Below are 14,487 nucleotides of genomic sequence, written 5' to 3'. Positions count from 1 at the left end.
AATTCAGTTTGTCACTATTTAACGTTAAAAAAATTAAGGACTGCCATTATTTTATTTCATTAATACGCATTTCGAGCTGTGATTTAGATACAGTAATACTAGTTTCGGGTCAATCTGTTTCACAGAGTATGAAAGTTAGTCTTCTAATATCTCTGTAAAAGATGACTGCCTTCAACACATGACGTCACATCTCGGTGTCAATCATTGGCTCAATGTCGCGTGCATTGTTTACATAAGACACCATACCCATTTACACTAAAATACGAAATAATTTTTACATACAAATACTTCAAACGTCTTTATTTATTTTTCTAATACATAAAACAAAATGTTTTAGAATTTAATTTGTCTTAGGCAAAAAAAAATATTTGGGGCTCATTAAGTCGCATCAATGTCATCCTTATCAGTGATTGTCGCGGCCAAGCAAATATTCACTGCGGATCGGTGTGGTTTCGGGTGTTTAAAAGATATGTAGGCTACAGTTGTGTGTATATTGACAAAGACAACTCTTATGACATATTTTCGGAGAACGCTAGATCGGAGTCGGCCCTGTACATTTTAGCACATCTGACGTCATATGTGGATTGTGGGGACCTGCAGATTTCGTCAGTCTCGAGATGTAAACAGGCACACTGATCCGCAGTGAATATTTGCTTGGCCGCGACAATCACTGATAAGGATGACATTGATGCGGCTTAATGAGCTAGAAATATTAACTTTTTTCCTGCGACAAATTAAATTCTAAAACATTTTTTGTATATATTGGAAAAATAAATAAAGGCGTTTGACGTATTTGTAGGTAAAAATTATTTCCGATTTAGTGTAAATGGGTATTAAATTGACTAAAATGCAGCATTCTCTCCGAAGCAGTTATGTCTTATGTAAACAATGCACGCGCCATTCAGCCAATGATTCACACCGCGTGCTGTGACAGCACGTGTTAAGGCAGTCATCTATGACAGAGATATTATACGAGACTCGTAATTCTCTGTGAAACAGATTGGTAAACAGGGTTAGCGTTAACCCTAACCCTGGAGCAAACCTAGCCCTTACCCTAACCTAACGCACAACCGACGTGATATGCGTAGGACCGTCTCCGATCTAGCGTTCTCCCATATTTTCTTGCTATTTTGCGAAGTGAATGAAATCGAATACACTGCCTTCTGGGACACTCAACAAAACATTATTTTGCTCAGACAAAACGTTGTTAAAATAAAACCTGTTTGACCGCAGACATATTAAAGCCTTTATTTTGAACAGACGATGTAATAAATTATGAATTTGTAGCGCGCGTTCTTTTCCAGTAGACCGTTTAAGCGCGCTCTATAGTCATATATTTGCTTTAAAGTTAATGTCTTTAACTACGACTTAAAATTGTTCAATGTTTCGGATCTCTTTATGTAATAGGAATTCTGTTCCATAAAACTACAGCACACCTAAGTAATGCACGATCTCCATGCATACTTGATTTGGACGGCACTGTCAACTGTAGTTGATCTGATGATCTTTAAAAAGTGCGTGATGGTTGGATCTGCAGTTTGAGTTTGAGAATTACACATCCTGAATCAAATTCAGAATTGTGTAATTTTCTGAAACTCAAAGAATTGCAACACACCACCCGATGGTCAGTAAAAGTATGAAATGAAATGAAATGGGGTTAAATGTCCCACGTACTGTTCTGCTCCGACTGGGCTAATGAAGACGGGCATATGCCATACAGTGAGCTATGAGGGGAAATTTTGCCTGGGCAGCTTGCCCTATGGCCTACTCTTATATCGAATTCCACGTGCACGTCAATGTGTACACGGGACCTCGGATTTTCGTCCCATCCGAATGACTAGCCAACTGTCCTTGTCAGGCCCTCTGTCCTGCTGACAAGGGGAAGCCACGTAGGAAAATCCCGATGAACTTTCTCGGCTAATACAGGGATCGAACATGCATCTTCCAGACTAGCGAGCCAGCGCCTTACGCACCGCGACTTTTGACCCTATGGCGTCAGACATTTGATTAACCAATCAGCTAGCGTTAATGTTTCTAGTGGATTGCCCACAGTTCCGTGCACCTCACGTCAAAAACAGACCGGTTCATTGGCTAATCCTTCACATCATCCAGAGCGCGGGTTATATAACAACTCTTCCGGATCCTAGTGTATTATAAGACAAGTAAAACGAAATGTTGAACTATAAAAAACGAAACGAGATAGGATCTATGTTTTAATCAGATTGTCATCTTATACACGTATGGCTTTTGCGATACCTCTGTGAAACAGATTAAGTGGCAGTACTCATTCTATTTCTCGTCACCATCTATAAAGGCATAAAGAAATATCCGACTGTTTTTGCCAATCTAAGGGCAGAGTCAGTGGCAAGCCATGGTTGATATAAATTTGGACTGGAGCCGAATGACATTTAGTTACCCAAAATTGGTCGGGTGGATAAAACAAAAATAGATATTTAATTATTATGGCTTGATGGCTGTGAATGATACTAAGCAAATGGGTAAAATTACATGAAAATGATGTAAACTATATAAAATTAATAAATATTGATTATCAATCTCTTCTAATAGAAGTATTTCTCAATGTCGTAAATTCAAGGTTGCTATGGTAAATACAAGATGGCGGAAAATATTAATTTTTATTGAGTTGTCCAGGTTAATTTGGGAGAAAGCACGAATTGTGCATTGATTTATGGAATTTTAACGTGTTGATGCATTATTAAAAACAGCAAAAATGAGCGACACAAGGTTGGCAGTTGCGCCATTACCGCCTCTTTCAGCGTAAGTAAAAACAAAAGTCTTGTAGATCTGTCTCAGTGTCATCATAGATAATACGTGTCATTCAATTCATTCATTTTTTTACAAAATTACACTGTAAATTTAATTTACACTCGACATAAACAGAAACGAAAAATGCCAGTAATACCAGTCAAGTGAGTCAGTGGCTGGCAGAAATTTATTCTTATCTGAATTTTACGATATTAGAAAGAATAAATGATGTTTGTAGTGTATGTTTTGATTTTTAAAATAATAATAATAAATCAATGTCTGAGCTCAAGAACATGAATCTGTCACACTCACACAGTGATTTAATTTTATAAACGAATGAAATGATACAATCATCATGCTACTGGTATTACTACATGACAGACAGCATCATGCTGATAAGTTATAAGGAACCTGATGCAATGACATGATGAGACTAGAGCGGACTGATTTAGCAGACAACCAAATGAACTACACAAATACATGAATCACCCATTCCAAAAAAAGGGCATGTCGCTGTTGCATTGTGGGAGATCGGTGAGCAAACATACTCGAAGGCCGCCATTACAACGCCGATTTTACGTTAATTGTGGTGATGGGAGATATTTCATATGATGTGATAGAGACACAGATGGTTGATGCACGTAAAGAATACCTCAGAAAGCACATTTTGAAGTATACAGATCGCAAAAAGGTAAAATTAAAACTTCAAAACAAACAGCTGTCAAAACTTTAAACTTAAACAACAAGAGTAATAAAAGTAATTAATTTTAAAATATATAAATGAATAAAACTGAACATAATAAACATGTTTTTTTATTAAGCATTCTTAATGTACCCTGTGCTATTTATTTCTATGCAACACTGTACACTCACAGTTTGAGTATTGACCTGCTAAAAGTGACAGCGATCAGCTGATTGATAGGAAGGAATGTTAAGTTTTGACAGCTGTTTGTTTTGGAGTTTTCATTTTACCTGTTTGCGATCTGTATACTTCAGAATGTGCTTTCTGAGGTATTCTTTACGTGCATCAACCATCAGTGTCTCTATCACATCATATGAAATATCCCCCATCACTAAAATTAACGTAAAATCCGCGTTTTTCAAAATTTGGTCAGAGAAATTCAATGCAAAGTAATGGCGGCCTACGAGTATGTTTGCTCACCGATCTCCCACAATGCAACAGTGACACGCCCTTTTTTTGGAATGGGTGATTCATGTATATGTTTATTCATGTTATTACATCTAATTAAATTGAGTAATATTGTCATTGAATCTACAACTGAACATCATGGTTGGTATTAACAGATTTGTCTTTCCTTGCAGGGGGAAAATAAGCAGAATTTCACCAAGACTTGGTCATAGGCTCGAAGGTTTGAGTGGACCTATGTATAAATTAAATCAATTACACCACCCACTTCCACCACCAAAATCATTGAAAGTGAGTTTTGTTATGCTCTGATATAACCGTAAGCTATTGGTCCAAAAATTTGTTTACGGTCAGATAAAAGGGTAAATAAGTTTGTTATGCTCTGATATAACCGTAAGCTATTGGTCCAAAAATTTGTTTATGGTCAAATAAAAGGGTAAATAAGTTTACATCATAAACTCAAAATATCCTAGTTCATCCAAAAGGAATTTAGAAAAGAAGCAAATATTTTAGATCATTTTACGGTACAAAACAAATTATTATCTATGACTATGAGATGGATACTGCTATTACTATTATTGACATATCCATTTTTACAATTGTTTTATTTTTTATGGATAAACTTATGTCTGTTTTACTTATTCTCAAGCCATATGTAGATACCCAGGCTGGGGAAATTGACACATGGCCAGCCCATGCGAGTGGTCAAGGATTTACCTCAACATCAGCCATGTTATCTAAGAACAAGAGTTTGGTACTAGTTAATGATGAAGAAATGGGCAAACCACAGATGATACCTAAACCAAGATTCCTAGAACAGCTGGAGAATTTTTTAAAGAAGGAATTAAGAGCTTTAGGCGTGACTGATTTAGCACCAAGTGAACTGAGACTACAGGTTAATATGGTTTAATTCATCAGTTTGCTCATAATTGTACATTTTTGGTGTAGCCCTTTTCGCTGTCTTACAATACTTTGCCATTGCTTTTAGTAATTTTAAGAATTATTCTGTTTTAATAAAAATCCATAGAATTGAAACCAAACCAGTAAATTTACAAATTGTAAAATAAATATTGTGAAGATTTTTCTAAACACAAAACTTAATATTCTATAATATTTACTTGTTGGACTCATATGTAAACCTGTGATAGAATATGTTTGTTTATTTTTATATTATTTCTTTATTTCAGGCTCATAGAGAGGTTTTTGAGTATTTAATTGAAGATTTTAAAACATACAAGCCATTATTGTCGACAGTAAAAAATGAATATGAAATGATGCTAGCTCATCAAAGGCAACAATTGCGAGATATGGAACCACTCAAGGTATGAATAAAAAGCAAGAGTTTTGTATTATTCTGTGTTATTAGCGATTTCAGAGAGAGAGAGCGAGAGAGAGGGCGAGCAAGAGAGAGCAAGAGAGAGAGAGAGAGATGTGGTTCCACTCGACACAAACTAGGTCATTTCGGCACAAACTAGGTCATTTCGGGACTAACATGGTTTAATTTTATTTCAATAATTGGCTTGCGCGTAGGGGTCTTTAGCAGTGGGAGTAAACCGGAGGACCCGGAGAAAACCCAGGAGGTTGGACGATTTCAAATAGAAGCAGTTAGTTCTGTTAATCATTTGCTTTATCATTCATATCCTTTGGGAGCCAAAATAAAATGAAATTCGTTTTCAAGTCCTACTGCTCTGCTATGTATGAGGGAAATTTTGTCCGGGCAGCGGCACCTATTCTTATATCAATTTCCAACTACCAAATGATCTTTTATTTTCACAGCAACATGTACACAGTACCTGAGTATTTTATCCCATCTCAACGACTATACATTATCTCTTGCCAGGCCCTTTGTCCTTCCCCAATGACAAGGAGGAACCACCCGCAAAATCCCGATGAACATTCTTAGCCAACACCGGAATAGAACTAGAGATCTCCAGGTTAGCAAGCAAATGCCTTACTCACTGAGCCAACGTGGCTCCCAGAGCAATACAAAGGGCCTAACAGGCAAAATTTTCCTCATAGTACACTGTAATTTATTTATTGATTAATAATACTGAAGGATAATTTTTATCTCCAGCAAATGTTAGTTACAGTCTCAGAACAGTGTGATCAGAAAATCATGGTACTCAGAGAAGAGGAAAAGAAAGGTAAATTGTCTTTAATTCAATTTCTTGTTATAAATAAGGTGGTATGTACTCGAAGCTAGTGTGTTGTCTGCGATATGAAGTGAAAAAGTACATAAACTTTGAGGGGTCACGGTGGCTAAGTGGGTAAGACGCTTACTCGCTAGCCTGGAGTTTGAGTATTCGATCCCCTGCATTGGTCGAGAAAGTTCATCCAGATTTTCCAGCGTGGTTCCCCCTTGTCAGTCATGCAGGACGGAAGTCCTGACAAGGACAGCAGTCTAGTCGTTCGGGTGGGACGAAAAACTGAGGTCCCGTGTACACATTGGTGTGCATGTAAAAGATCTCTTGACAGTTTAAGAGTAGGCCGTAGTGCTGCTGTGCGGACAAAATTTCCCTCATAGCACACTGTATGGTGTATGCCTGTATTCATTAGCCTAGTTCAGAGCAGAACAGTAGGACGTTAAACCCATTTCATTTACATAAACTTTGATGGGGAAAGGTGCCAAGGTACTGGCATACCAATGTCAAAGTAGTAACAGCAACTGTCATGGTTATGACTCAGTTTGTATAATGAAGCGTACACTTTAAAACACTTCTAATAAACTTGATCTCTGTGATGTCAAAAATGTTTAGGAAAATTTTGATTGTTTTAGGCAGTTGGTGACTTTGACTGGAGATATCTCCATTAAAGGGCCAATTTCGATTATATTTTGGAGAAACTGCTCAATTTTGTGTTAAAAGCCCTTAAAATCTTTTACATTAGTGCCGAGCAAGTAAGTCAATATACGTGATACATTTTCAAACAAATTAAACCTGTCAATCTTCATCTTGAAACGAAGCCCTATGTTCCTAGCTGTATTATAGGGTGTCTGGATAAAACTAGACTTTTATTTTATAAAAACAATATGTGGGTGAAATTAACCTTTCGTTGTAAAGTACAGCATGTGGGTCATGCACTGTATAGACCTCTAAAGGAACGGCAATAGACTATCAGAACTCAATGAAAAAATTGACCTGAAATCTTAAAAGGGTTACGTGTCTGGATAAGGGGTTTTGACGCTCACGTCTAAACGATTCAATATTTGATCTGAAATTATAAGACAAGGTAAAATGCACCATTTCTCTATATTTTGGCGTTTAAATTTCATACGTTCACAGACTTTTATTTCAGAGACTCTGTTAAAATCAGGATGGTCCCTTTAAGTTTGAATATTATTAACCAGAATTTTCTTGTGGTATATCAAAATACAAGACCCTCGAGCACATACTAATTTTATTATGCATTTACTTTATGCGGTCTTTTATATTGTTGGAATTATTTCCTTTTGTTTCTTTTGATGTTATTTTCGCTATTTTCACAGAGATAACAGACCTTAAAGCACAGAATCGAGCTCTGTTCCAACAAATTTCTGCCATGAAAAATGAAGAGGGAGATTTACAAGAACAAATTGCCAGACTAAAAGAGAAATTAGCTGAGGAATATCGTAAATATCGAGATGAATGTGATGCACGTAAGCTTCTGATATCTGATATCAATGATTTAAGATATCAACAAGAAGATTATATGATGTCTAAACAAAATATGCAGGAAATTGAAGAGGCACAAGAAGATCCAGTCACATTAAAAATAGCATTAAGGTTTGTACCATTAATGCTGAATGACATGCTATACTCTAGTGGATAATTTAAATCTTGGTTAATTTCTCTTTAGAGAATAAGTGATTTCTGCTGTGCCTTATCAAGCATAATAAATTTGTAAAAGGAAAGGGTGTCTTATCATTTGAATACTGGTAGTACAAAATACACCACAAATACCATACAATTTATTAGTTCACATGAAAGATCCCAAGCATAATTCCTATAGTTGTAAGTACAGATAATGTGTTTTGGCAATCTGCATAATCCTAGCAGTCTTTCTGTATATTGTGGGGCAAAACAAGCCACCCTAAGTTCTATCCTACAGTTGTACATAATATGGTCTGGAACCAAAGGCCTAACTTTGTGGATATTTTTTAGTTTCCTCTCCCTACTAAAGAGCCTTTTGCACATTCCAATTAATGAAATTGATATTATACCATATGTGTGGGTGTTATTCTAATATTCTAAATCTAATAATCCTTTTCTATAGCGCTGAACATTCAGTCAGTCTGACTGCTCTGTGGCGCTTTATTCGCAATCCTATTTCATTTTTTTTAAAAGCAGCTTAAATTAATTTTTATAGGAAAGCTCGTGAAGATGAAAAAGGAGCTACACAAAGATTGAATGAAATGATAGCTAACTATGGTGATGTCATTCCAAGAAGAGATTATGAAGCATTGGAAGCTAAATTTAAAGTAAGTAGGCTAATTTCAGTTTAATATAATGTTGGATGCATATTTTATTTTTTTAATGATTATCATGAATTATTAGACACCTTATAGTTTCTTCAAACTCCTGGTCACGGAGGATTGAGTCAACTGTTTTGCATGTCACAGAGGATTGAGTCATCTGTTTTGCATGTCAAAGCATCCTTATTGAAGATGGCTGATCTCAGTGATTAATTGATGACAAGGTCATTTGATTGACCCAAAAAAATGCACCTTCAGAAATCCAAGATGCATGGCTGCAGTAATTATTGAATTTTTCTGTTATAATTTATTTTGTGCATGTTAGAATATAGAAGAACAGACCTTAATAAAGGAAAAAGATTTCTTACAATTGAAAGCTGAGCACGAGTAAGTTATTCACAGTTTTTCTCCAATTAAAAGTGTATTTAAAATTGTGTTCATGGATGCTGATATGGTTAATTTACATAATTTGTGTTTTTTGAAAAATAATTTGTTCATGATAGGATGGTTGTCTTTTACAGAATTCACTTTAATTTTTAAAAACTTTTATTTTATTAAACATTAATTGTTTAGTCTGTTATTAGTAAAGCATTTTGTTCTACATTCTTTTTTGACAAAGCCTTGAATCAAATCTAATATACTCTTAAAGATACTTTCCCACAAAGGTATATATCGGGTGGTTATCCAATAAAAGTATGGCAATTTTCATATATATGGAAAGTAGAAACATCCAATCATACTAGAAAAATACTGGATTCCCTGAAAAACACCCCTAAAGCGCATACAGGACAAATATGTAAGGGTTTCCCTAACCGGCAACCCGCCAATCAGGGATGTTTTTTAAGTCCAAATATATCATCAAATCACCCAGTTTGTACGCAAGAAGGTGTCTTTAAATATTGAGACACTGTTTATTTCTTCTCCAGAGCTTTACTAGATGTACAAAAACAAGTCACACAACAAAGAGATGAATTTTATGTTGAACTAGAAACACTGAAGAGGAGTGCAACACCAAGGTAATTTAAATGAAAATGATATTCTCCAATATCATTTATGGTGTTAATAATAGTGAGCCAAAAGGTTTTGCTTCACAGGTTTTGATTGAATAGTTTTAGACACTTCCATTGCTCTGTTAGTCTAACTGAATGAGTGTTTTCTTAAAGATACAAATTTATGATAATAAATCTGATTTTCTTAGTGGGGTGAAGTGTTTAACATTTATTAGCTGGTCGTATTGATTAGCAAAGGTTGGAGTATTCAGAATCAGAAATCATATATAGTGATAAAGTTGAGACTTACAAGAGCTTTGTTAAAGATGTGAGGTGGAATGCGGAAATTTTACTCATGAGATTAATTTAGTTATGCTTCTGATTCTCAAAGGAATAATAAAACTTTAAAGAAAAAAACAAATCAGTATATTAAATTTTGCAAATATTTTTGTATGACTTATCTACACAACACTGAATTATATTAATGTCATTACCATTGCATATTAATATTATGTTTTAAATCTGTATTTAGACCAGAATGGGATAGATGTGCAGAATATATTAATGGTGGTGTAAATAAATGGAAGGATTTATCTGATGGAAAGAGAAGTGCTGAAATGCTAGAAGTATTACTCAATGAAATGGGACAAGGTGGAATAGTAGAATCTAACGGTGCTGATCATTTTGAAGGCCGGGTAAGTTGCATTTGTTTAGGATTTTACTTTAAACGCATAGCGGGTAACATTGGTGGATTGTTGAGTGTGGTAACCAGAAGGTCTCAGATTCTATTCCAGTGTTGGTTTCCCCTTGTCAGTGATGGAAATGGCAGGCCTGGCAAGGGAAAGCATATAACCATTCAGATAAGATAAAGAACTGAGGTTAATCATAGGACATTTTTATTTGGGCCAGAATTAGGTCACCAGAAGCTTCGATTCCCTATAATAGATGTCAACTCATGGGTTCCAGCTTGGCCATATATTCCGGTCATGACCGCTTGAGTTAAACATGTTTTGGGGACCCATCGGTTAATTTACACACCATAAAACTAGCATATTTTTCAAAACCCCATATTCAAACATGGCTACGAGAGAGAAAAAGGGGGTGTTACGTCCACTCAATGCAAACCAAGTCATTTTGAGATATGGTTCATTTTTATTTCAATAATTTCGCTTGCACATAGGGCTCTTTAGAAGTGGGAAGAAACCTGAGGACACTTGAAGACCGTTGACAAGCGACCCTACGTGACAAGGCGGTAATCGATACCATGACAGACCTTATGATCCAATGTGCATTTGTTAACCTTTCGATGACCCAACCCCCAACATGTAACTATAAAATTTTATGGCCTGTACAGGAAATTGCACAAGTATAGAAGCACAGAGTTGTATACATAGCTGTCAATAGGATTATACTGAGTGTTTTGTTAATAATTTAATGATGAATGCCTGGATAGAATAATAAAAGTTAATTCTTATGTGTGAATCTTATCAATGACGAGAAGCAGTCTATTGTTGTTCATTCTCTATTTGAGTTCCCACATCCATGTGTCATAAGAATTTCTAGAAGAAAGTGGCTAAAAATTACATAAATCCTCAATAATATGACAGGAGAAAAATGCAGAAGAAAATGTATAGGCTACAGTGGTATTATTGTCTTGTCGGATTATAAAAATAAATGCTTGAGACAAATCAACTTGCTCACTGAAAAATTATTCCAGTGCTATTTTATGCCCCTTTATTTTTGGTAAAAATGTCTGACAAGAAAAGGGGGCTTGGGTGGCCGAATGGTTAGTGCATGCGCGTTGTATTATTTGATTTGTCAATGAGTCAACTGACATGGTATCTATTCCCCGGTTGTAGGGTCGCCTGTCCAACCTCGTGGGTTTTCTCTCTTGAAATAAAATTGGACCATGTGTTGGTCCTGAAATGACCCAGTTGTTGAGTGGATGTTATACCCCATTTCTCTCTCTTACAAGAAAAATTTTGAAATTGTAAACCTGTTTTGTAGCAATATTGAAAATCCTACAAATCAACTACCAATATTTCAGTGTCAATTATTATTCAGTTATCCCCATTTTGACAGAATAAGTTTTATGGAATAACTGGAGTATGGAAAATTTATATGTACAAATTTATTATTTTTTTTATTTTTTTATTATAAATGTACCAACTTTTTTTTAATAATATTTGTGTTACAGGGCACAGGAGACGATGTCCCTATTTATTTAAAATATGAAGGTTCCGTTAGAAACAGACGCCTAGGTAAAAGGGACTGTGCACTGTTGATTCGGGATATTTGGAGAGAAAAAGCAGCAAATGATGCAGAGGTAAATACTTTTAAAGGAGTCAACCCGGATATAATTTAGTGAATCAAGTGGGTTACTCTTAGAAATATTTATTCTAGTCAACTGTAGGAAGCTCTGTGATACTTATTTGCAAAAAATCGAAATCTGTGAATGAGTTTCTTAACCGTGTTAATAAAATCTACTAATCACCTTGAGTTGAAACAATCACTGAGGCTATCCAGTATTTGGAATGTTTCTTTACATTTGGTCTTTAATTTTTATACTTTGTAAACACAGTTTTAATTACCTAGCTGTAAAATCTGAAATCTGTGATTTTCTGTTAATTGAAATCTGTGACTTCCTGTTAAGTGTTCTTGTAACAAACAACATATTATATATGCTCCTTCTAATATTGCATGCTTTGAGTCCACTTTCATTAGATTTTGATATTATCAAAATTAACTGTAAAATTTTTCTGAAAATGTAACCTCTTCAGAAATTGTCTGATTATTTTGCAAGCAAGCTTGAATGTTTTTTTCTCTCCTATTAAAGAAAACTGATGGCATAAGAGACAATATGGCTGATTTCCTACAGAACTATCTTAAACGTAGATTTTCTCTGGATCAAATGGTGACAGAATGGGCCTACAATCTTCATGATGCTTGTCAGAGATATACACATGATGAAAATATTGGTTTGTTTTTAAGAGTTTTAACCGGAGAGGTAAATATAAATTGAGCATCTTTGAATGAAATATGGCAGCCATGGTGGCTCAGTGTGTGACATGCTGGCTTCTTACCCAGAAGGACTCAACTTAGAAAGTTCCTTAGGAATTTTTGGGAGTGTAATTTGCTGTTTTCAGTGGTGTCTTGTTCAGATGGAATGAAAAAAACCCAGGTCAAGTACACGTAAAAACTGCCTTGACAATTGAAATAAGTTATAATGGTAGGCCATAGCGTAGCTGTGCAGACAACATTTCCCTGATATATCACTGCCCATCATCATTAGCCCAGAAATAAAGATCTAATGTCACTTAAACAATTTAATTTTAATTAGATTGGCATGTTTCACAATCCATAAAGAGTCCATATTCGTTCATTGTTTCAAATTCACAAGTTGATGTAGCATTTCCCATAATCTCAACCGTGGTTAATATAATACATTTTAAAATGCATCTAGATTTTCAACAGATTTAATTATGATTTGCGGTTAATGATTTAACGTAAAAATGGATAATCGACACTGTTCTTGTAACGACAGCAAGTCGACTAAGAGTGAAGTAATTTAAAATTTTCAACATATTCCCTTTTCATTTTCTATTTTATAACCATTATAGCGAGAACTTCAAATAATGCCTCTTTAATCATAATGATGCTGAACATATTTATGAACTTTTTTCCTTTAATACTTCTTTGTCATGGTATGATAACCGATACTCGTCTAGAGCCCCAGATTCTAAGTGTTCTGGAGAAGTTTAGACAAGTTACGGTTTTATTATTTTCTTTAATCTTTGTGATAATTGTCTTAGATGGACGAAGAAGTTTATCACCGGCAGCTACAAGTAGTACATCAACTGATGACTCACCTATTAAAACAAGACATGGAAAATGGAAACCAGGGAACTTTAAGTAAAGATGACTTTAAAGAGGGATTAAAAGAATTTTTGGTTGGAGTAGATGAAGATGCCCTGACAATTTTACTTAAAGCTGCAGAAACTGAACTAGATGCTAATGATACAGCTAATTTAGAATATAAAAACCTTTTTACAGAGGTAAATGTTATGACTATGTATATTATGACTATTGATTTACTGTTGTCTTGTTCAGAAAGTGATTACAGGTTTCAGAAAACTCTATGTGAATTTAATGAAGTATAAAAAAATTAATTGTGGTATTAGATTACCAGTGTACCACCCTTCTTGATTGGATTGGTCATTGTTATTTGGAAAATACATGTAATTATTTTTGAAAATTACTGAATCATTTTTCAGGATGATGAAGGGAAAACTGGTCCATTCTTAGAAGAAATAAGAAAATGGTGCCGACAACAAAAGCTAGAATTTGTGAATGAAATTAAAGAAAATTTAGGGGATGTGAGGTAAGAGTTCTTTGAATTACACTGAAAAATAATATTTTTGATATTCGAGATCTGATATGTTCTCAATTTGACACTAATATTGTTAAAGCTAAGATCACTTTATTTTCAGTTTAATTCCGGTTGAAGATTTGAAACGTGCTATATTACAAGCAGATATGGAAATGCATGCTGAACTACTAGAGTCTGTATTAGCATTTGTTTTCCAAACAACAACAGAAAAACTTTATGATAGCCACCCTCTTGAACCAACTAAAATTATTGACCGATTACAAAATGCAAATATATATCGTGTAGGAAGAAAACAATAATTGCATTAGTAACTTTATATATTACAGCGGCCTGCAAACATGAATTGCTATGATGTATGTATAAGATAAATCATACTTTTTGCAAGATATTTTTAATTGTACATTCTATAAAAAACATGAAGGTTTTTATATCGTTGTAACACGTCATTGTTTAATGTATCATTAATTGATTATGTGTTAAATTAAGATTCATGAAATAAACTGTGATATTTTTGTAAACTGAAAAAAAAAAGTGTTTTGCAACCACATGGTATTGGAGGTCCAACCGTCCAACTATGTCTTACATAGAATTATTTTATTTATATTTATGGATAATGTATGCTTGAACGATTATTTCAATATCATAGCCTTTAATTTAATAAGTATAGTTGTGAAATAAATTTATTCAAGACATCAGATAATTATGTTGTTTAAATGTTACAAGCTATTCTGCATAATATTTCGTA

General features: G+C 34.6%; 1 protein-coding gene across 1 annotated transcript; it reads left to right on the top strand.

Annotated features, from left to right (window-relative positions):
- Positions 1-2,481: 2,481 nt before the first annotated feature.
- Positions 2,482-14,342, top strand: LOC126815623 (translin-associated factor X-interacting protein 1). Its single transcript, XM_050541353.2, has 15 exons — positions 2,482-2,778; positions 4,090-4,204; positions 4,563-4,808; positions 5,101-5,235; positions 5,988-6,057; positions 7,398-7,674; positions 8,258-8,369; positions 8,689-8,750; positions 9,290-9,379; positions 9,885-10,047; positions 11,550-11,678; positions 12,189-12,359; positions 13,165-13,407; positions 13,627-13,733; positions 13,843-14,342. The coding sequence occupies exons 1-15, from the start codon at positions 2,732-2,734 to the stop codon at positions 14,039-14,041; spliced, it is 2,166 nt and encodes a 721-aa protein (XP_050397310.1). The 5' UTR covers positions 2,482-2,731; the 3' UTR covers positions 14,042-14,342.
- The last annotated feature ends 145 nt before the right edge of the window (positions 14,343-14,487 follow it).

The sequence above is a fragment of the Patella vulgata genome, chromosome 3 (assembly GCF_932274485.2).
Source record: "Patella vulgata chromosome 3, xgPatVulg1.2, whole genome shotgun sequence".
In the NCBI taxonomy this organism is placed as follows: domain Eukaryota; kingdom Metazoa; phylum Mollusca; class Gastropoda; family Patellidae; genus Patella; species Patella vulgata.
This window is presented reverse-complemented; position numbering and strand designations above follow the sequence as displayed.